At 37.6% G+C, this 23,990-nt stretch overlaps 1 protein-coding gene across 5 annotated transcripts in view; it reads right to left on the bottom strand.

Moving 5' to 3' along the window:
- PHACTR4 (phosphatase and actin regulator 4) overlaps positions 1-23,990 on the bottom strand; it is a 138,369-nt gene that overhangs the window by 38,506 nt on the left and 75,873 nt on the right. Inside the window, exons 1-2 of one of the 5 annotated variants that reach the window (XM_049878462.1) lie at positions 12,801-13,587; positions 12,604-12,690 (exon numbers count right to left, since the gene is read on the bottom strand). The exons of 1 other annotated variant lie outside the window; for it this stretch is intronic. In XM_049878462.1, coding sequence (XP_049734419.1) covers positions 12,604-12,649 — 46 coding nt within the window. In that variant the 5' untranslated portion in view covers positions 12,650-12,690; positions 12,801-13,587. Of the gene's footprint in view, positions 1-12,603; positions 13,591-23,990 lie in introns of those variants that run through there. 3 more of the 5 variants (XM_049878463.1, XM_049878461.1, XM_049878460.1) reach the window with 3 other exon arrangements.

The following is a 23,990-nucleotide window of genomic DNA, read 5'->3' as shown; positions in this document are numbered from 1 at the left end:
CAGTTCTTTTACTTCATGATTTCTTCCTTTTGCTTTAGCTGCTTGACGTTTGAAAGCAAGTTTCAGAGTCTCCTCTGACATCCATCTTGGGCTTTTCTTTCTTTCCTGTCTTTTCAATAACCTCTTGCTTTCTTCACGTATGATGTCCTTAATGTCATTCCACAACTCGTCTGGTCTTCGGTCACTAGTGTTCAATGCATCAAATCTGTTCTTGAGATGGTCTCTAAATTCAGGTGGGATGTACTCAAGGTCATATTTTGGCTCTTGTGGACTTGCTCTGATTTTCTTCAGTTGAAGCTTGAACTTGCATATGAGCAATTGATGGTCTGTTCCACAGTTGGTCCCTGGCCTTGTTCTGACTGATGACATTGAGCTTTTCCATTGTCTCTTTCCACAGATGTAGTCAATTTGATTTCTGTGCGTTCCATCTGGAGACATCCATGTGTATAGTCGCTGTTTATGTTATGAAAGAAGGTATTTGCAGTGAAGAAGTCGTTGGTCTTGGAAAATTCTATCATTCGATTTCCGGCATTGTTTCTATCACCAAGGCCATATTTTCCAACTACTAATCCTTCTTCATTTCCAATTTTTGCATTCCAATCACCAGTAATTATCAATGCATCTGGATTGCATGTTTGATTGATTTCAGACTGCTGAAAAAAACTTCTATTTCTTCATCTTTGGCCCTAGTGGTTGGTGAGTAAATTTGAATATTAGTTGTATTAACTGGTCTTCCTTGTAGGCGTATGGATATTACCGTATCACTGACAGCACTGTACTTCAGGATAGATCTTGAAACGTTCTTTTTGACGATGAATGTAACACCATTCCTCTTCAAGTTGTCATTCCCAGCATAGCAAACTATTTATGATTGTCCAATTCAAAATGGCCAAAACCAGTCCATTTCAACTCACTAATGCCTAGGATATGGATGTTTATCCGTTCCATTTCATTTTTGACGATTTCCAATTTTCCTAGATTCAGACTTCGTACATTCCAGGTTCCAATTACTAATGGATGTTTTCAGCTGTTTCTTCTCATTTTGAGTCGTGCCACAGCAGCAAATGAAGGTCCTGAAACCTTTACTGCATCCATGCCATTAAAGTTGACTCTACTTTGAGGAGGCAGCTCTATCCCGGTCATCTTTTGAGTGCCTTCCAACCTGGGGGGCTCATCTTCTAGCAGTATATCAGACAATGTTCCACTGCTATTCATAAGGTTTTCACTGGCTAACGCTTTTCAAAAGTAGACTGCTGAGACTTTCTTCCTAGTCTCTTAGTCTGGAAGCTCAGCTGAAACCTGTCCTCCATGGGTGACCCTGCTGGTACCTGAATACTGGTGGCATAGCTCCCAGCATCACAGCAACACACAAGCCTCCATAGTACAACAAACTGACAGACGTGGGGGATTTAGATCATTACTGTATATTATTTTTATATCAGGTTTTTCGTTTTTCTTTTTTATTCATAAATCATAGCTTGTATTTGCATTCTTTCTTCACAGGCTGCTATACACCATACTTCTTTAGATCTCAGTACAAGTTGAGACAGAATCTTCTTGCTGTTGATAAGGTTATGTGGGAGAGACAGACAGGACTCCAAAGTCATACTCTCAGGCACTTTGGTGGAGACTAGCCTGGGAGTGCTCTGGGAACTCAACTTTTAGCCATTCAAGAGCAACACCCATAACTGATTAAAATAATGCTGATCAAGTTCTTCCTACCCACTCTTTGTTCAGGTGTCTGCTACAAGAAATAAATCCTAAATCAAGGGAGTATTCTCTTACTTTCCCTTCTTAATTCTCAATGTATCTTTAGGAAGGGAATGTGTAGGGAACTGAAAGTAGAGGACTAGTGTTAATTAAAATTCATTAGGAAGACCTACTCAACGTCTGCCTAAATCCAACCTTGAGGAGTCTATGAAACAGGAACTGCTCCCCCATTATCAAATCCTTTTGGATATAATTATTTTATTATCTAACTAGGTATTATTTATAACTAGAATAGTGGCCAGGCCCATGCACTTACTAAAAAAAAATTTTTAAATTCCAACTTCATATAAACTATATGAGACTATTTTTCTTTAATAAAAACCTAAGTTCTCATGATAATTACACAAAATTTTAGAAAACTCAGCTTTAGAAGCTGCCCAAAGATGTTATTTTTGATAGTGTCAATTAGGGATATGAATAAATAAAATGAAAATTTTATATAATACAATATTATACAACTATTAAAACTAAGTTTCAAGGAAAAAACTAAGTTTTTAGAGTATTTGTGTCGAAATGGTTATACCATAATGCTAGGTTAAAAAATAGAACATAAATTTATATAAAAACTATATATATCACATCTAAGTCAATTGGCAAAATAAATTCTATTAAGAAAACATTCTGCATCCCACTTTGAAGTGTGGCGTCTGGGGTCTTAAATGCTAACAAGCGGCCATCTAAGATGCATCAATTGGTCTCAACCCATCTGGATCAAAGGAGAATGAAGAACACCAAGGTCACACTGTAATAATGAGCCCAAGAGAAGGAAAGAGCCACATGAACTAGAGACTTTCATCATCCTGAGACCAGAACTAGATGGTGCCTGGCCACAACTGATGACTGCCCTGACAGGGAACACAACAGAGAACCCCTGAGGGAGCAGGAGAACAGTGGGATGCAGACCCCAAATTCTCATAAAAAGACTAGACTTAATGGTCTGACTGAGACTATAAGAATCCCGGCGGTCATGGTCCCCAAACCTTCTGTTGGCCCAGGACAGGAACCTTTCCAGAAGGCAACTCATCAGACATGGAAGGGACTGGACAATGGGTTGGAGAGAGATGCTGATGAAGAGTGAGCTACTTGTATCAGGTGGACACTTGAGACTATGTTGGAAGCTCCTGTCTAGTGGGGAGATGGGAGGGCAGAGGGGGTTAGAAACTGGCAAAATGGTCACGAAAGGAGAGACTGGAAGGAGGGAGCGGGCTGGCTCATTAGGGGGAAAGTAAGTGGGAGTATGTAGTAAGGTGTATGTAAGTTTATATGTGAGAGACTGACTTGATTCGTAAACTTTTACTTAAAGCACAATAAAAATTATTAAAAAAGCAAAAACTATACATATCACATTCTCTAAACTATGCTAAAATATGTCAAAAAGAAGAATGAAAGACAGTAAGTCAAAATTTAAGTATCTTGTAGTGGTAGGATTATGGCAGATTTATTTTTCTTTCTAGTTTTCTACATTTTTTGCATTTTTCTTTTTACAACAAAACTTCATAGCTTTTATAATTGGAAAACAGTCAAATTAACTACTTTTTACAATGGAAAGTGGCAGCTTTCAAACCACGATGGTCAATAAATCAAGTCCAGTATATACATAAATGCACAAAAGAAAAACAATTCTTCCTAAACGCTAAAACCAAAACCCACTCCCACTGAGTGGATTCCAACTCATAGTGACCGCACAGGACAGAGTAGAATTGCCCCATAGGGTTTCCAAGGCTATAAATCTTTACGGAAGTGAAGCAGACTGCCACAGCTTTCTCCTATAGAGCAGCTGGTGGGTTCGAACTGCCAACCTTTTGGTTAGCAGCTAAGCACTTAACCACTGTGACAAAAAGAAATTATTTCCCACATGAAACTGTAGCTTAACAAATGTATAACACATATTTTTATCAAAAAAAAAAGAAAGAAAGCCGCTGCTGAGGCTGTTTATGTACAACCAAACACCTCATGGGATTTGGTTTCTTGGTTTGGAGGTTTAGGGCCATGGTTTCCCAGGATATCCCAGTTAATTGGCTTAATATTATGTTTAGTGTTTCTTTGTTCTATCTTCTAGTTCATTGTGTAGTGCCCGGGATCATAAAAAGCCTGCAAGTGGCCTTCCAAACTACAACTGGTCTGTATTCACCTGGAGCAACAGAGGAAGGCGAATCAGGAGGAAGAGGAGAAGAAAATGGAATGTGTGGCTAGCTGCCTCCGTGAACAACTGCCTCCTCTGCCAGGTGATCAGAAGAACTAGATGGTGCCCCCAAAAAACCAAACCCACTGCCATTGAGTCAGTTTTGACTCATAGCAACTCAGTGGGGTGCCCGTACCCTGTTGCTGCTGAGTTGATCCCGACTTATAGCAACCCTATAGCATACAACTGGCCTGCCCCATGGGGTTTCCACATAGCAGCTGGTAGACCTGAACTGTCAACCTTTTGCTCAGCAGCTTGAGCTCTTATCCACTGCACCACCAGGGCTCTACAGGGTGCCCAGCTACCACTAATTAACATTTTGATCAAAGGTTCTATAGAAGAATCTTGATCAAAGGGGGGAAAATACAAAAAACAACTTCAAATTCTCATGGACTCTAGACTTTCTAGAGCCATGGGGGCTGGATGAACCCCTGAAGTTACCGCCCAGAGATAATCTTTAAATCTTAAACTAAGACTATCCCCTGAAGTCTTCTTCAAACCAACAACAGTTTAGCTTAATTAGTAAAGAATGTCTGCCTTGAGCATTGTGCTCTTTTATGAACTATCTACATGGAATTAAATTGACATCAGCAACTCGAAAGGTTAGACAGGAAACTTGAGGGGTGGTGAGTTTATGTTAATGGCGGAGGAACAACTGGGAAAAGGAGGGCAAGAATGGTTTTACGACTTGAAGAATGTAAGCAATGTCACTGAACTGTACATGCAGCAACTGCTGAATTGGTGAATGTTCTGCTGTGTATAGTCTCAACAATGAAATAAAAGAAAATCACAGCCTGAAGTATTAAGCAAATTAAACTATTCAAGGATATCGGATTACTCTGGTGTCTGGACTAGTGACAAATGTTAAAGTGGATTACCCGAACTATACTTTCTAATCCTACATTCACGATAATTCAGATTTTAAATGTTCTTTTAAGTATATTTTCCTAGTTTGCCACGAGTGTAATCTTGAGCTAAAGGAATTAGAGACCAAATTTAATAATGATTTAAATCCACTAGATGCAAGCTTTTTAGCTGTAGAATGAAGGGTTTTAAAGTATGCTCAAATCCTTGATAGCAGTGATTGACTACAATTGACTGAAAACACTAATGTCCATAACATTCTTTTTTAAAAACTTGACTCTGTAATCCTTTATTTTATTGTACTTTAGGTGAAAGTTCACAGAGCAAATCAGTTTCCCATTTGATAGTTTATACATAAAGTGTTCCATGACATTGGGTGCATTCCCCACAACATGTCAGCACTCTCCCCATTTCTGCCCTGGGTTCCATGCTTCCTTTCATCTGGATTTTCTATCCCTTCCTGCCCTCTCATCTTTGCTTTCGGGCGAATGTTGCCCTTTTAATCTTGTATAATTGATTGTTCTAAGGAGCCTATTCCTTTTGGTGTTACTGTTGTTTATATTATGGGCTTGTTTATTGTTTGGCTGAAAGGTGGTCTCTGGGAATGGCTTCAGTTCCAGGTCAGAAGGGTGTCTTAGGACCACAGTTGCAGGGGTTCCTCCAGTCTCTGTCAGACCAGTAAGTCTGATCTTTTTTGTGAATGCAATTTTTTGTTCTACATTTTTCTCCCACTGTGTCCGGGACCCTCTGTTGCGATCCCAGTCAGAGCAGTCGGTAGTGGTAGCCGGACATCACCTAGTTCTTCTGGTCCTGGGATTGTGTAAGCTGTAGTTCATGTGATCCATCAGTCCTTTGGACTAATTGCTCCCTTGAGTTTTTGGTTTTCTTCAATCTCCTTTGCTCCGGACAGGAAGAGGCCAATAGGTGAGCCGCTTGCAAGATTTTAAGATCCCAAATGCTACTCGTCAAAGTAGGGTGCAGAACATTATCTTTATGAACTATGTTGTGTCAATTGATATAGATGTCCTCCATCCATAACATTCTTAACTAGTAACCAGTTGACTAAGCCATGGAGAACCCATGTGTGTCAGAGTAGAACTGTGCTCTTTATAGGGCTTTCAATGGCTGATTTTTTGGAAGTAGCGCATCATGCCTTTCTTCCAAGGTGCCTCTGAGTGGATTTGAACCCCCAACTTTTTGAGTAGCAGCTGTGTGTGTTAACCATTTGTACCGCCCAGGGACTCCATAGCATTCTTAAGATCCATTAAAACTGGCACACTAGTTCAAGCTTCTTATTACGAATTTTTGCCTGACAGGAAGAAGATTTCATTATATCTCTCAGAAAACAGTGGTAGAAATGATACAATTAAAAAATATACTTGAGTATCTAGAAACCATGCTTTTTTTAAAAAATGAAATAATTATGCCTCAAATTTGTTCTATACATACTCATAAAGGACTGAGAAAGGTGAGCCTGAAGATGTTTATAAGCAAATTTGTACATCAACCATTTGTTCTCAAAATCTCCGATTTTATGACCCGTCTCCTTCCATTTCCAATTTAACAGAAGAAATACAGGCTTGGAGTCATATTTCGATATCCCATTGTTTCTGCTTAAACTAGCTATGGCATTTAAAATGGCCTCACGAACCCATTCTGTTTTCTATTATGAAAGCTAGCACAAGGTAGTCTCCTTCCTTGTTTCTCTTTGTCAGAAAACATGGTGCAGGATGCTGGTTATAGTTTTATAATTACGTGTTCCAAAGAAAACACTTTTTTCCTTCGGTCATGCAGCTGCAGGCCACTAGGAAAGCATATCACTGGTTGGAAATCTTGATGTTTTTTGGAGGGGGTGGAGGCTAGGAAAGGAAGATAACTAACCAAATTATAGTTTGGTTGTTTCCTGATGAGCAGCACCTTGAAACCATGCCCTGGCATTTAAACTATTTATTCCCTCCTTTGAGTTGTAGCACCTCACATTTCATAGGCTGGCTTTTATATCATTTATCAGGCAGAATTCTAGTAAATCTTTCTTCAACCATTAGATTTTTCCTGCTCAACTTTTAAATCAAATTTCTGGCTCAAATTAGTCATTTCACATGAATTTCATGGGTGATTTTTAAACAAATGTACAAATGCATGTTATTAAAAAAATACTTCACACTTTTCATCTTCAAAAAATTTTGTAAATACTCATTAACTATTCACTCTAAGTACATCACACCTACATAACTTGCTGGGGGTAATGGATAAAACAGGACTAAACAATACACTCTAGGTCAAAGATAGTGTTCATTCTAGAATCAGATTTACAACCAATTATTAATCATCCACGTTAGAAATCAAGGTAAGGCACAGGCATCCTGAGTCCACAGAAAACTTAATTTTCAACCTATCCATCGATACCCTTTCCCCTTTACCAGGCTTGGTAACAAGTGACAAAATTATTGGGTCTGAGTTCTACCTCTATGTCTTATACCATATCATGTTTTTAAAGATATTTAGGTTTAAAGTGTACAAAGTTCTCCTATTTTACCCATAAAAATTTTATATAGTCATTATTTATCCAAAATTTAAAAATCTATAGTTTTGCTCCAAAGGAGACGCACTAAAGTCTCAAAAGTACCAAATACTTCTTATACTTCTAAAATACCATTCACAATATAATGGTTCTCTCTGCTTAATTATATTTTATGCCCACCTAGCTAGAAACAGACCTTACTTTAAACAGCACTGTAATAGTATTAGAACTTTAAATGGAGAACACCAGTTTACGGTACTTTTTTTCTTATGCTACTGTACTTACTCATACTTGTCTTCTAAAAGAGGATTTTTTTTTAAAGAACTGTTTCAGAAAACTACAATAAAACTACAGAAAGCAAAACCTGCTTCTAAAGAACAAAGCAAAAGCAGGCTTTGTCTAGAGAAGGCCAGTAACTTCCCTTCTATATATTGCACAGCTCTAGCCCTCGGGAATTACAACTGGGGAAAGCACTTGAGAAGACAGGGAGCTGGCAGGTCTCTCTTTCCACTTGCAGGTACACTTAAGTCTGAGAATCCAACTCTAGAAGATTATAGTTTTCTGACCAAAACTGCATCAAAAGGAGTGACGATGCTGCCTTATTCCTGGCAACCTGCTGTGAATACTTTTTTTCATAAAAATTACAAGTTGAAGTTTTTTTTTGTTTTTTGTTTTAATGTGGTGAGGGGCCAGAATATAAGATATTCCCTCAGGAAAAGAAAACGAACTTTCTGAAATTTACCTGTAAGTAGAAGAGGGGATATGTGGTTGTGACAATAGGCTATTTGGAAAAATTCACTGGAGCAGAAAAAGTGGCCAACAATTTTTGGTTGTTATTCAGCATTTGATAACAGGAAATCCTTTCAGGGGTCCATCATAGACTCTGCATTGGTAAATCCTCCTGAATCCTGAATTTCATGGGGAAAAGCATGCCTGTTCTTTCTTTTTCAGAGAAAAGCATTTATTGTTAGACTCAGGTATGTATGAGAAATGTCTGATAATTTTGATGACCAAATACTACTGTCTTCCCCCAAAGTCCTATAAACTGCCTTATTATTTTTAACTAATCCATCTATTATTCACTAGTATATTTTTATTTAGCTATATTAAATTTTATTCATCCAGCAATGAATACTGATTTTGCCTTTGAATTACATTTCTTTTTTTTTTAATTGTACTTTAGATGAAGGTTTACAGAGCAAATTAGTTTCTCATTAAACAATTAATACACATACTGTTTTGTGACATTGGTTGCCAACTTCACAACATGTCAACACTCTCCCCTTCTCGACCTTGGGTTCCCCATTACCAGCTTTCCTGTCCCCTCCTGCCTTCTTGTCCTGTCCCTGAGCTGCTGTGCCCATTTGGTCTCATTTTGTTTTATGGGCCTGCCTAATCTTTGGCTGAAGGGTGAACCTCAACAGTGACTTCAGTACGGAGTTTAAAGGGTGTCCTAATTATGATATATTTCTAAATAACTTTCTCCCAAACTACTGCTAACATCATGAGGGTGAGAATCCATAACTACAAATTTCAGAACAAAATGATGATAGAAAGGAATATAGAAGAGAGGAAATAATATCATAATATAGTATCTTTTAAAGCAAAATGTCCCTATGTAAAAGAAAAGTGGGAAATACGGGCTACCTACTAAAAAAAAAAAAAAAAAATTTTTTTTTTTTTTTTAGTAAAAGAAAGATAAATGAAGCAACAAAAAAGAGAAGAGGAAAAAAAAAGTTAGAGGGGGGAATGTTGTTGTGTGCTGTTGAGTCAATTCCAGCTCACAGTGACCCTGTAGGACAGAGGACAACTGCCCCATACGGTTTCCAAGGCTGTAATCTTTTTGGAAGCAGACCTCCATATCTTTCTCCCACAGAGCAGCTGGTGGGTTTGAACTGCCAGTCTTTTGGTTAGTAGGTGAGTGCTTAACCACTATGCCATCAGGACTCCAAACTTGTTGCCGTTGAGTTGATGCGAACTCACAGCGCCCCTACAGAAAAGAGTAGAACTGCTCCATAGGGTTTCAGAGGAGTGGCTGATGAATTCGAATTGCTGACCTTTTGGTTAGCAAAACGCTCTTAGCCACTATGCCACCAGGGCTCCAGAGAAGGGGAATCGAAGGGCAGGAAAAAGGAGAGTTCAAAGCTCTATAGTTGGGTAAAAAACCAAAACTCATTGCTGTTTCACCTGTTTAATGGGGAAACCAAAAAAAAAAAAAAAAACCAAACCCACTGCCATCGAGTCGATTCCGACTCATAGCGACCCTATAGGACAGAGTAGAACTGCCCCACAGAGTTTCCAAGGAGCGCCTGGCGGATTTGAACTGCCGACCTTTTGGTTAGCAGCCATAGCCCTTAACCACTACGCCACCAGGGTTTCCGTTTAATGGGTAAAACCCATTAAAAAACCCGTTGCCGTAGAGTTGATTCTGACTCATAGCGATCCTATAGGACAGAGAAGAACCGCCCCATAGGGTTTCCAAGGAGCAGCTGGTGGATTCAAACTGCTAACCTTTTGGTTATCAGCCAGGCTCTTAAGCACTGAGCCACCAGGGCTCCTGTGGTTGAGTAGAGCTTATTAAAATTCCTTGGTCTTGCGCCTAATTTAAGGATATGTTATAATTAGTTGGGTTGTTTTAATATGATCCATGGTAAAGGACTGTACTGAACATAGAAACAGTTTTTATTTTGATCAAGAGCTACAAAGTATTATATGAAAATTTTATCTGGGTAAATCTACAGTCTTCTCCTATGGACATATTTCACTTAAGGATAACTTTTTATATGGACTGATGAGGATAACTGCTTATTTCCTTGAATAGACACCAGAGCAAAAGTTCCCACTCTGCATTCAAACACTTGATTAGTGTGCCAGTTGTTAGAGGTATGGTAAACCAATGGTTGGAAGCTCAAATAACAGCTGATAAATTTGCGTATGAATCCTCATGCAAGGGTTATTTATTTGAGAGCAGATTCTTTCAGAAAATAAATAGCACTGGACTTCCATTACAAGCCAAGAGAGACAACTAGTTTTAAAAATAAAGACTATATCTCATCTTAAGCAAAATTGTGAAATTTTTTTTCTTTTTATATTTTTAATTCATATTCTCAACTAGAAAGTAAACTTCTTGGGGATACAGACATGAATTATACCTTTACAGGGTTTTCTATAACATTTAGAGTGCCTTACAAATAATAAGAAACCAATTCAATACATTCATTTATTTGTTTTGCCTCACTTGACTAGACAAAACTAGTACCATCAATTTTAAAGTTCAAAACTGTTGTTATAGGCCTAGAACTGCAAACAAATGATTTAGGTTTTAATTCGCTTTGTATATTTATTCTTCCAAAGAATCTGGTAAGGCTTTTCAAACCGCTGCCCACAGAAATGCTTTTTAAATTTCATTAAGAAATTGTTATGTTTTGGTAAAAGCGTTTAAAGCAATGGTATAGTCCTCAAAGTTGTCCAGCATCAAGCCTTCATGATCTGGTCCTGCTGTGCTCAAACAGAATGCATCCTGAATTTATAAATAATATAATAATCAAGCCTGTCCATTAAAATACCTGACAGCCACCAATCAACTATCTCAGTAATAGGAAATAAAACACAAACATTAAATCCAGAGAAAATATAAAAACCTTAGGTACCTGAGTGATTTCTATTTCTCCCTCATAGCTCTTTTATTAGGGCTACTGGTAGGCAGCACAATTGATACTTTATTATCTCACTTTTTAAAATATCTGAAATTTTTGTTACAATATACGGATGTTAGATAGGCACTCTTCATAAATACTGTCACCTACCACTAAACTGTACCTGCTTAACAATTCACTACTTTGCAAAATATTTTCATTTGTGGGTCATAAATAAATTACTTGCATAAATAAAGGACTTGGGTCCTTATAGTTGTTAACAAAGAACAGATGAGTTTAGTAGTCCAAAAGTGCGTTATTAACCAAATTCAGGAAAGTGATTACCTCTGGGAGTGAAGAGTAAAAACACGGGGTGGGCGGGGGGTGAGTTTTATCACTATATTTTTCATTTCATTTCTTAAATTGGGTAGTGGCCCACTAGTGGTCTTCATATTTTTCTCTATATCTTTTCCTATTAATGTTTCTTTTTTTTTTAAGTTTGGGTTACTAAATTATAAAGACCCAGGTGATCAAAGTATAATGAGTCAAGTCCTAACTTCAGTCATAAAAACTTTTTCTCTCCTGTGATCCATGTACCTCAGTTTAAGTAAAACATGAAAATACTTCTATAGGTATGTCTTCAGGGAAGTTCTCAAGTGAGAAGACTACCTTTAGAAACTAAGTAGCATAGAATTATGAGACATTTGGGAGTATTACCTGTGTTCCCACATTTTTATAATTTTCCTTAAAGCCACCTATATTTTTATTTCTGAACCAAAAGCAGTCAAGGACTGAACATGTTTTCTCCTGCTTCATAAATCAAGAAGAGGTGTAAATCTTTGTTTAATAGTATAATGTCAAGAAATGATTCCCAGGCTTTCTCTTACCTTGCTTATGTTTAGCAGCCTTTTAACAAACATGCAGTTAAAATTATTTTCCCAATTTAAGTTATTTATCTTATATAAAACCCCACAAGGTTGAGAAAATGAACTTGCAATGACAAACGTCTCTCCGTTTTGAAACTCTGAGCTATATTCACAATTATCGTCTTGGTCTCTAGCCATCCCTGAGAGAGATATTAACACTTCAAATGTAAAGCACTGACTTCAGAAATGTTTATACCAAAATGCTGCCTTAAGAGAAACGGAAACATCAACACAATGGAAAAAGCCTGAGACTTACTTGTAAAACGTTTAACTGAGTCTAAAAGATGAGGTTAATTCTTAAAAATGGTTCTGTTTATAAAAGTCAACAGTTCTAGCTCTACATCACGTATCTATCAATTGCCCAAGTCCTGCAAAATACTAATAAAATATCACTGAATTCTATATAAGAGTTCCTACAGCACTTATCCTGCAAGCGCAAGAAATTAACAGATGGTTTCCTAGCAATTTAATATTAAAAAACTCCTGAAGGATCAAGTAAAACAAAACCATGAGTACGAAATTAATATAACCGAGTGAAGAACAACGTAAAAGTTTTCACTCATTCTTCACAGAGTTACAAACATCCCAAAGTTGTAAACATCACAATCTTTACATTCAAATTCCGATGTAATCACTCAGCTTCACTTGTAAATCTGCCCTGCCTCTGTCAAGACTTTCCCAGTTTCTTTGCCTTCTATTACTCACCAACTGCATCTGGATTTACCGGTCTGGAGACGTCAGCTTGCCCCATGATTATATTGTCTGATGTATCTCTCACGACAACAAACTGTTCTGGACAAAAGCAAACTTCTCTTAAAAAATAAATCCACATAAGGAGGGGACACATGAACCCCTCTCGGTGTTGCTGCCGGACATGAGGAAATGGCACGAGGTCAGCTAACCTGCTGGAGTGTCTGTTTCCCTGTATCCTGGCCTGTGCACTGTGGTTCTTACAAATATGTCTTCACGCCGGCTCTCTTCACACAGGAATGCCTGTCATTCCAGAGTGCATACTGTGTAAAGCTGAAGTGCAGGAAGGGGAGGAGACTGCCAACCACATTCTAGCTGAGAGGCACAGCCCAAAAAATCCACACCCCTTTCCCTGACATTGAGCTTGGTGAGCCAGGCTCAGAGCTGCAGAGGAAGAGTCCATTCAAATCTACCAAAGACAAATTTATAAACTTAATCACACACATACAAACTGTAGGTGGTTATGCACAGTGAACTAATGAGAAAAGTCCACTCAAAGATACGCATTTTCCTATTTGCTCTCTGTAAAATTTTATTTCCTACCTGTGGCTGGCAAGCCGAAAGCAAAATGAGACATAGGCACAGGAAATTAATAACATTAGGAATGATATTTTCAGACTAAATACATCTTTTCTAAGAACAAAAGAAATATTTCTGAAAATGTGCTTACTAAGTTTAAACAGTACACATGAAACAAAAGTTTGGAAGCTATTATACTTCTCTTTCTGCTAAACAGTAATAACTACCATATGATCTTGGGGAATACAAAATTTTAACCCAAGTGGAACACAACTGTAAGTGGGAGCAGTCCTATATGCTGGGCATAATACACTGAAATATCAGCTGATCACATGTAACTACTGAAGGTCTAGCTTATAAATGATTTTTCTTTTTTAATCAAGATATAGCTAATTTACATACAGTCAAGTACATATACTTTAAGAATACAGCTTGATGAATTTCTATATACGGATACACCTGTGTACACTGAATTTTTAAAATGCAGAAAAGCTACATATTAACTTTTTAAAGTGTTTAGCCATATACTCTGGATTATAGTTTTCAATCCTAGAAGTATGAAGTCAGAATTTCTTCTAAATGACTTTTCTGAGCAGAATAACACAGTACAATTACATGGACTAGCCATTGGTAATGTTCTAAGAAAACCTGCTATGCTCTACCTGAATCTGAATCACAATATTACAAGCCCTAAGTCTGTCATCAAAGTGGAAAAAAGTCTCTATTTCACTAACACCTGAAGGTAAAAGGTGAACGAACAATTCTGAGCGCTGTATTAAGCAGTATGATATTGGTTATTTCATCTAATTGTCACCAACAACTAGCAATGTGTTGTGAGGGATGTCTTATTTATTTACTCAATTTTCAGATAAGAAAACTAAGGCTCAGTGAGGTTAAATCCTGTCTTACTTCACCAAGTTTTCAAGTGCCAGAGCTCCAACATTTCTTTAAGAAAAGACAGCTACAAAAAAAAAAATAAGTGTAGTTTTAAATCTTTGTTCTCCAACCTGAAATTCCAGAAAGATAGATTTCTAGTATCTGGACTTTCCCTTAGCCATTCTTTTTTTAATCCCATCATCTGCCACCTGCTTTGGATGTATATACAGCAAAGGTAACAACGGAAAAATGACAATGATAAGGTAATCAGTTAAAAAAAAAAAGTGAACTCGGGTAATATTCAAATTGTTAATACCGGCAGTTATCAGAAATACATTATGATGTTGACCATTAAAATAGGAAAGAAGGTAAAAGGAAAAATACATTGAAAGAATTCTTCAACTTAGGGATGTCCAACATCTTGGACCCTAGGCACTTATATTTATTAGCCTAAAAGTGGCTAATTTTCACTACTGTATCACTTTCCACTACCGTAAGATGGGGATACATAAGCTATTATACAAAAGGTGGCAAATTCATTGCCTAGCACTCAGCAGGTACTGTAGCTATCATCATTATCATCATAGAAACAAATACAGCACACTGCTTAAGAGCATGAACTTTGGGGTCAGACTGAAATTTTAGTTCCAGCTCTATCAACACTAGGTGTTAACACTAGGCAAATACTTCATCTCTCAGTCTCAGTTTCTTAATTTATAAAATGGGCATAACAATATTTACCAGTACAGGGTAACTGTAAGGATTTAAAGACATGAACTTAAATAAAACGCTATGCAATGTACCTGGCACATAAAAAGCTCTCAATGAATGCAAGCAATAATTATCATGTTGTTAGGTGCAGTCTAGTTGGTTCCAAAACAAAACACTGCCTGGTCCTGTGCCACCTTCACAGTTGTTGCTAGGTTTGAGCTCATTGTTGCAGCCACTGTGTCAATCTCTCGAGAGTTGAGGGTATTCCTCTTTTTCACTGACCCTCTACTTTACCAAGCATGATGTCCCTCTCCAGGGACTGGTCCTTCCTGACAACATGTCCAAAGTAAGTGAGACATAGTCCCGCCATCCGTGCTTCTATGGAGCATTCTGGTTGTACTTCTTCCAAGACAGATTTGTTCATTCTTTTGGCAGTCCATGATATACTCAATATTCTTTGCCAACACCATAATTCAAAGGTGTCAATTCTTCTTCAGTCTTCCTTACTTTATTGTCCAGCTTTCCCATGCATATGAGGTGACTGAAAACACCATGGTTTGGGTCAGGCGCACCTTGGTCCTCAAGGTAACACTTTGCTTTTTAACACTTTAAAGAGATCTCTTGCAGCAGATTTGCCCAATGCAATACGTCTTTTGATTTCCTGACTGCTGCTTCCATGCATGGGGATTGTGGATCCAAGTAGAATGAAATCCTTGGCAACCTCAATCTTTTCTCTGTGTATCACGATGCTTATTGGTCCAGGTGAGAATTTTTGTTTTCTTTATGTTGCCCATGGGCCAAGAGAACATACGTTCTCTGACCAGCATGTTTTATTTTCGTTCTGACAATCAATATTTACTTTGTGCCAACTGGCAGGCAGACAAGCAGAAAGAAAGATACTGACTCACTAATGGCCTTAAAATTTTACAAAGCCTTGAGTTCATTCTAGTTTTCCTGCAGTATGATTTAGAAATGCAAAAGGAAGTTTCACTTTATAAAAAGTAGACATCTATCTCTTGTTAATTGTCATCTAATAAAATATGCTCTCTTTTTAGAGTACGTTTCCTCTACAGTTTATTGCCTTAAGGAATGGGAAATGTAACAGGGTTAAATTTTGTGAATCTCTTCCTATTTTATTTAAGGAAAGGGCAAAAAAAGGCCCTACAAAAATAATATTTACTAGGCAAAGGAATGTAAACTACAGTTTGATTTAGACAGACTGAGATCAAAGTAGGTTTTTACTGTCTATGTCTGGGCTAGAGTTCTTTTTGGGATTTGGGGCTTCGATGCCCTAATTCACCATAAACATTGTACGGTAATGAATTAACTTGTAGCGAGAATCTGTGTTTTCACTTGAAAACCATGATCTCTAAGTGTACATAATTCCTTATATCACTACTTTTGAGGCATGATTTCAACTTTGGGGTCTCTGGATGGTATAAACAGTTTAAGTACTCATCTGCTAACTGAAAGGCTGGAGGTTTGAGTCTATCCAGAGGCACCTTGGAAGAAAGGCCGAATGATCTACTTCCAAAAAATCAGCCCCCACTGAAACCCGGTGGAGCACAGTGCTTCTATAGTGACATACATGGGGATCTCCACGAGTCAGAATCAACTTGATTGTCGATGGTTTTTTGGTTTCAACTTTAGTTATAAAAAAAATTCTGAAATTCTATAGTTTTGGATTAAGAAAATAATTTTTTTATATTCAAAAGTCCTTTGACTTGGAAAGGGATGATATGGGGTTCAGAATATATTCCAGCATTTAGGTTTAACCTATGTTACTAACTTTTACTCTACACAAACATTTTTGTTGATTATTTTCTTTACTTAGAGACATTTTTTTCCTTCTGATTTGACACTCAAAACAAGAAAAAAGAAAAAATGGAGATAATTAAAAATTTTCTTGACCTCACATGTCTTACACTGTATTTTCTCTGCTGGTAAAAACATTCCCCTAGAGATTCAAAAGTGTTAGTGACATTTACAACTCCAAAAAATTTTGTTAGCAAACACATCGTACATACACCAACATGAGAATATATATGACATTTTAATAAACAGAAACAGTTTATAACACTTGAAACATGGTGCTTTTATTTAAATGTAGTTTTATACTGATGTGTCAATACAAATTAGATTGCCTAGGAGACTAAACTCTTAGCTATGTTAACTACATCTTCCTCAGCTTAATTCAGTGAGTTACTTTCCTACGGCCTAAAATGTCTCAAGAGGTTAAGAAAAAAGTCACTCCTCTCGAAAGAATGGCCAATAAAATTTATTAGCAGGTCACACAAACACATATTCAAGTAAAAGACTAATTTTCAAATTCAGGATATAATCAGGCGCGGGAACGACTTCCTTCATCATCTACTGTAATCTAGTCTGGCTGGCTCTGGATAGTTGCGGGAGGTAAAATCCTACTACTAATAATCTGTCTCAAAGCCCATGTGGAAATTAGAAAGCCTTGGTAGTCATTTGTAAGCTCTTCATCATCTCATCCATCATATGAATTGCTTCCTTGGCCTGGAATTTCTTTCCCAGATCCAAATGGGGAACTCCAACTCATCCTTTCAGAACTGGTTCAAATGTTGCTTCTTCTATATAAGCCTTTCCTTAGTCCTTCAATGAGAATTCCAGCAAAGATTTACTGAATCCAGATTATGTGCCTGCAGGAGAAAGATGTGGCAGTCTGCTTCTACAAAGATTTAGAGCCTTGAAACCCTATGGGGCAGTTCTACCCTGTCCTATTGGGTCGCTGTGAGTAGGAAAGGACTTGACGGCAGTGGATTTGGTTTTGGTTGGATTATGTGCCCAGCACTGTGTTGGTGCTAAAAACACCTTAAGGTGCTTATAGTTCAAGTAAATAAGATCTACAATAGAGTACAATGAGAGAACCTTAGGGGCTAAGGAGCCCTGATGGCACAGTTGGCTGCTAACTGAAAGGTTGGTGGTTTGAACCCACCAGTCGCTCTGCAGTCTTCTTCTGTAAAGATTACAGCCTTCGGAACTCTATCGGGCAGTTCTACTCTGTTGCTACGAGTTGGAATCCACTTGACAGCAATGGGTTAGGTACTACGCAAACACATATGGGGGGCAGTGTCTAACTTTGTTCTGAGAGATCAGAGAAAACATCCTGAAGTAAGTGACATCTACAATCTGAGTCTGCCATAGAAGGGATTATGATAAGTGTGCCAAACTTAAGAAAATTTAATGGTCCAGAGGTGAAAAAAATGTACAAGTATCTAAGTATGGCTAGAGAAAAGAGCCAAAAGATAAGATTGGAGAGGTAAACAGCTGATCATGTTTACGGTCAGCTGAACATACCATTCTGAATTGGAATGTTCTTCAGACTTTCCATTAGGCTAGAAACTCCTCGTGCACAGCGCCACGATATATTTGTCCTTAAACCCTCAATGCTTAGAACAGCTTAGTGCACAGGAAACATGCAACAAGTATTTATTAACCTTGAGTACAAAGGAACAAACAGTATTCTTCGATTTTAAGCTTTGCCCATGGAACCTAGTTTCAAAATGCAATTAAGGTAAAGAAGTGCTACTCATAAAGGCTGGAAGAAATGTGAATACCATGGGCCATACTATGATTCCAAAGAATCCTGAGAGCTTCTGTGAAACTCTCACTTTGGCGGGGGGAAAAAAAGAAAAGCATGTTCATGGTAGTTTTTGAGAATTTACCACTTCGCAAGTAATAAAAACTTTCAAAGGAGACAAACTTGGCAAGTGAATATTCACATAAACCCTCATATAGTCACTATTGTTAAGCTCAAGATCCTTAGATGAAAGTATTTCGTGTAAACTTGCCTAAGAACAAGGCTGAAAGAGACAGAGGTTAAATATCAGGCAGGCCCACTGTTGTCACTAGGTATTTATCCCACCTACCCTAAATAATACAGGTTTCTTTCTGTGGCTGGCTGATTGGATTAAACCAAACAACAACAACAACAACAACAAAAAACTGCCTTCTATTCTATTTTTATTCTATATCAAATAACTGTTGTTCCCTCTGCCCTACTCCCACCTTCATAAGGCAGGATGGTTTACCAATGCAAAAAAGCAGGGGCTTTGGAGTCACATCTAACATGTAAAAATTTCTGCTTTCCCATTTACTGATTAGGTGACTCTAGACAAGTCACTAATTTATATGAGCCTCAGTTTTCACATCTGTAAAATGGAGATAATTACTTATACAGTTGTTGTTGTTAGTTGCCATTGAATTGATTCTGACTCAAGGTGACCCCATCTGTGCAGAGTAGAACTAGGAAATAGATCTCCAGGCCTATCTTCCCAGGTGCCTCTGGGTGGGTTTGAACAGCCAACCTCTTGGCTAGCAGTCAAGTGCTTAATAATTTGTGCCACCCAACTGCATACAGAGTTGTTAGGGGAATTAAATAAGATAAATTTCTGAAGAGTCTGATGATTAAAGGTGCTTAATATATTTTGGCTCCCTGTCCCCTCATTTACATTCTTTATATAAGCGGCAAGAAAAAATAAACATTTAAATTTTAACCCAACACTTCTTCAGAAAAAACTAGGGAGGTTCTGATGTGCTTTTATGTCACAGTGGCTATATATTTCTTCTACTTTCAATAATGACTGGCACAAAGTAATATATGTTTATGTGTTTACAATACATTAAACTATGTTTATAAGAGAGAGAAACAGAAATGATGCCAACATAAACCTTCTGCTCCACAGAATGAAAGACCTCAATCTAAGAAACTGCAACCACAAAGCTTCTACCTAAGCTTTCTCCTCAAGTTTTTATTTTGAGGATAATAAGCTATTAAGGATGTCATAGGGGTCAGGTGTGCTTCTCGCACTGAGGAGGGAGTTATGAGAAATTACAGAAAACAGGGAAGTTTCAGTTAAGAAAGGTGAAAGAGCTTTTCTGTGGTTGGGTTAAGGATGTGGGGAATTCCTCCAGCGTGCTGTGGAGTCATCGGGAAAGGCAGGCCTAGAAGAATGAAGGAATTATCTGAATGGAGATGAGAGAATGTTGGAAAAAAAAAAACAACAGCAAAAACATTTATAGGTTATATATACTGGGTTGTGGGAATGAAGGGAGAAGGGAGGTGAGAGAATATAAATGACTTCACTGGAACTTTAAACCACTTTAAACCTATATTAAGGCAGCGGGGTCAAATTACTGCCAAGGTCCCTTCTAGTTCTGAAATTCTGAAGCAACAATTTAACCAATTCAATGTTCTGTTTCAAATACAGTCATGCGTCACTTAATGTCCAGGGTACATTCTATGAAATAGGTAGGACGTTACGTGATTTGGCCAGTGTGTGAACACTGTATCATACACAGGCAGTCACTGTGTTACCAACAACTCCCTGTAAAGCTTACTATATTAAAACCTTATGGGAGCCCGGTTTCAGTCATCCACCTCAGGGCCACCACCGCTGCTGCTGCTGGAGCTGCTGGCAGAGGCCTGAGAAGGCAGCAGCAGCGCCTAAAAGGGCAGCGGCAGGAGTGGAGCGAGAGGAACCGAATAGAAGGGGGGAGCAGAGTGAGCCCAGCCTGCCTGCCCATTGCGTTCGTTACATTCACCTGAGGAGCAAGGCCAGCCCCGGTCCTGCAGCCACCGCCCCGCCTGCCTGCTGGACAAAGCCCAAGAGCCTGTGCCCACAGCCATGTCCTGCTCAGCCTGTAGCAGCCGCCAGCCCAGCCAAAGCTGAGCCATCCCCACCTGAACCATGCCCATTAGTGCTGTAAGAGTCTGGGTATGGGGTCTTTAAAACCATTAGGGAGAGCTGCTTTCCCTTATAAAAAAAAAAAAAAAAACAAACTTATGGGACCACAGACATTAAGAAATGTTTTATTATGTTATAAGGTAATGGCCATAATGCAGTTTATATTATTAATCTAACTCAATGCTTGCCATATAATGTGAAATAAATTGCAACATTATTATTGGGAAGCTATAACCTTCATTTATTCACCTCACAAATATTTCCTGAGCCCCTAAGTGTCACGTACTGTTCTAGGTTTTGGGGGTATATCAGTGAATACAATGTGAAGCAAGAAAAGGGAGGTAGACAGGCTGGGAGAGAGGGTGTTAAATAAATTATAAATCGAGTGAGCAAAGAGGGCCTGAGAAGATGATACATAAATAAAAACATGACGTAAAATAACATATTCCTCAATTAAGTTTCTCTGTCATCTTCCTAACACTATAATCCCTTTAATTTTAACAGCAGCAAAATAAAATCAATGTTTCCAAGTTTGCTAAAAATAAATATTAATTACACTACAGTGTATTTTAATCCCTGGTCAGTGAAATAAAGGTCATCATTTGTGGTGCTCAGTTCTCAAATATCAAAAGGTGTGCTTTCTAATACTGTGGCCACTACACACACGAGATTATTTAAAATTGCATACAATTTGCAATTCAGTTTCTCAGTTTTACAAGCCACATTTCAGGTGCTCAACAGCCACTTGTGGCTATAACACAAGGTAGTACAGATATAAAACACTTCCAGCATCATAGAACGTTCTACTGGACAGTGCTGATAGAGTATTCTGAACCTAAAAGATTCTTAAAACATACTCGAAGTCTTCCATTAATCACAAAACATAGTACAGTATCTCAAAGCACTAACTCCATACTTCATCACCATCTAGTGTCTATTTTCCATCACACCAACTACAAACAGCAGCATACTCTGAAGGAAACTGGACAGTTTTTAAAATGTTTCCTTTTTCAGTAACAAACTATTGTGCTATTTATATATTCACAATATTTGATTCTCATTCTTTAGCAACTGAATTACTATTTCTTTTTCTAGTAACACTCAGTTAAAGTCTTTGAATATTAACAATTCAAAGACTAGGGAACCAAGAAAGGTTTTATTTCATTCTAAAGGCCTATTGAGAGTGATATCCATTTATTATTAGTTGAAAACTTTAAATCTCTGTCTTATTGGCCATCCATTTAACATTTTTCTACTCCAAATAATACTTTTTCATGAGCTAAAGTTACTGTTTCTGTGTAGTTACAATGAAAGCGATTAAGGGATTTTAATCTTAAAGAAAAAATGTTTTCTAAAACTACTTGATATTCATAAAAATTTAAGTTCCAGTTGACCTCTGTTAAGGAACCATGAAGAACCAATGACGTATAGAAACTAAAAAAAAAAAAAAACAAACTAGTCAGTTAGAAATCAAGGAGCTGCCATCACGGGGTGTTGAAACATGCTGAATATTCCCCAGTAAAGCAGCATTCATTGCTAGTGACTCAGAGAGGTGCCTATTAGCCACTGCCACCTACCCTTCCTTCTCTCTCTTTATAACTCTTCCCAACTAATCTGGCCCTCAAATTCACATGAAGTGAGTGAGAAAGAAATACAATATTACCAACATTCAGCCACACACCCAGCGAGAATACAACAAATGTCTAATGATAGCTAATAACATTTGTAAAAGTTAATCAGAAATTTCTAACAACTTAACAGAATTCTTTTCAGATATATATGGGGGAAAATATAGGCTTCGTCCTCTACTGAATAAAAATTCTGAGTAACGAACACCTGTTTAAACTATGAGTCAAGAGTTCCTGCAAAAGAAGCAAGGATGACTATATAAATGGCATGTCTATCAAACTTACTCCAGCCAGTAATTCAAATGTACTTTATTCTTTGTTTTCTACTAATGAAATATCCTTATCTCTTTCATGCCATTTCCTTCCCTCAAAACTCTCAGTCTTTCACAATCCACAGGAACTACGAGGCTACAGGAGGTACAGGAAAAAAAAAAAAAAAAAAGCTTATGTATATAATTTCTACAGTCAAAGACAAATTATGTTTTGGATTACACATATCTTTGCTTCTAAATCTTGTTTTTTTAAAAAAAGGCAATAGAGAAGGGAGTGAAACACATTAACACTTTGGGAAACAATACAGCGAGGTGAGAGAAAATAAGTACAACTTGTACCTTTGTTTGCTCATAGGTCTATGCTAAAGCAATTAGATCAATCCTAGTTAAACCTTTCTGAAAAGCTCATCTTTATTATGGTGCTGTGCATCTGTAAAATGTTGCAACCAAACAAAATTTTCTGTAAAGATGCAAATATGATAACTGTTATTTCACTTTAAAAATAATTTAATTTCTTGTGAAAAGCCCTAAACCAAACAGGATCCAATCAACTCTTATACACTGTACCAATACTCAGCTTGCTTTTAGGACTAGGCACCACGAGTCTGTAGGATACCACCACCCCTAAAATCCCTCCCAAAAAGCTGACAAACTAGTTTGTTATATTGATTTGTAGTGAATGAAAAAGAAAGGGAAAAAGAAAAAAAGACAAGGGCTGAAATGATTCTTCTGAGATTTATTTACCTGAGGCAAAAAAAGTACAAATTCCTGGTCCAACAGAATCTGATTGTGGAACCAAAACCCAAAACCAAACCCACTGCTGTTGAGTCGACTCACAGTGACCCTATATAAGGACAGAGTAGAACTGCCCCATAGGGTTTCCAAGGCTGCAAAACTTTACAAAAGCAGATTGCCACATCTTTCTCTCATGAAATGGATGGTGGGTTTGAACAGCCAACCTTTTGGTTAGCAGCCGAGCGCTTTAACCATGATGCCACCGTGGCTCCTTGATGGTGGAACACAGCTTTCAAATTTAACGTTCTCGTATACATGTGTTAGAATGTTTCTTATCTCAAAATCAATTTTTAAACGATTTCTTAAAAAATAAAGTCTATAATCCAGGTTATATACCTATAATCAAGAAAAGTTCACTATTTGGGACAAGGAGACATTTCTACTATTCCTCAAACTAAATTACCTGACCACATATTAGCTATCCATAGTCTACAAGGTAGTTAGGAAGGCTCTAGGTTTTCCTGTTTCCTCATGTCCATCAAATTCTGTTAGATACAAAACAAAAACAAAAAATTCTCAATGAAATTATCACTAAACTGTTCAAGAACAAAGAAAACAAAAAGGAAATATATATGCTATACAAGCAAATTTTGTTTAAATCAGTCAGTCATTAAACCCTTCTATTCATCCATCCATACACCATTCACCTTCTGGTTGGGGTTAGAGTGTAAGTATATACAAGGACAACTAACTGGACTTCATTGTAACCGACATTAAACTGTTGGCTCAGATGCCAAACTAAATAAGTACACACCTTTAGTACTAAGCCAAGCCACTAATTCTAGCAAGAATGTCCTTTCTTCGGTGCCACTTTTTCCTTTTAT

The sequence above is a fragment of the Elephas maximus genome, chromosome 3 (genome assembly GCF_024166365.1).
Source record: "Elephas maximus indicus isolate mEleMax1 chromosome 3, mEleMax1 primary haplotype, whole genome shotgun sequence".
Classification (NCBI taxonomy): domain Eukaryota; kingdom Metazoa; phylum Chordata; class Mammalia; order Proboscidea; family Elephantidae; genus Elephas; species Elephas maximus.
This window is presented reverse-complemented; position numbering and strand designations above follow the sequence as displayed.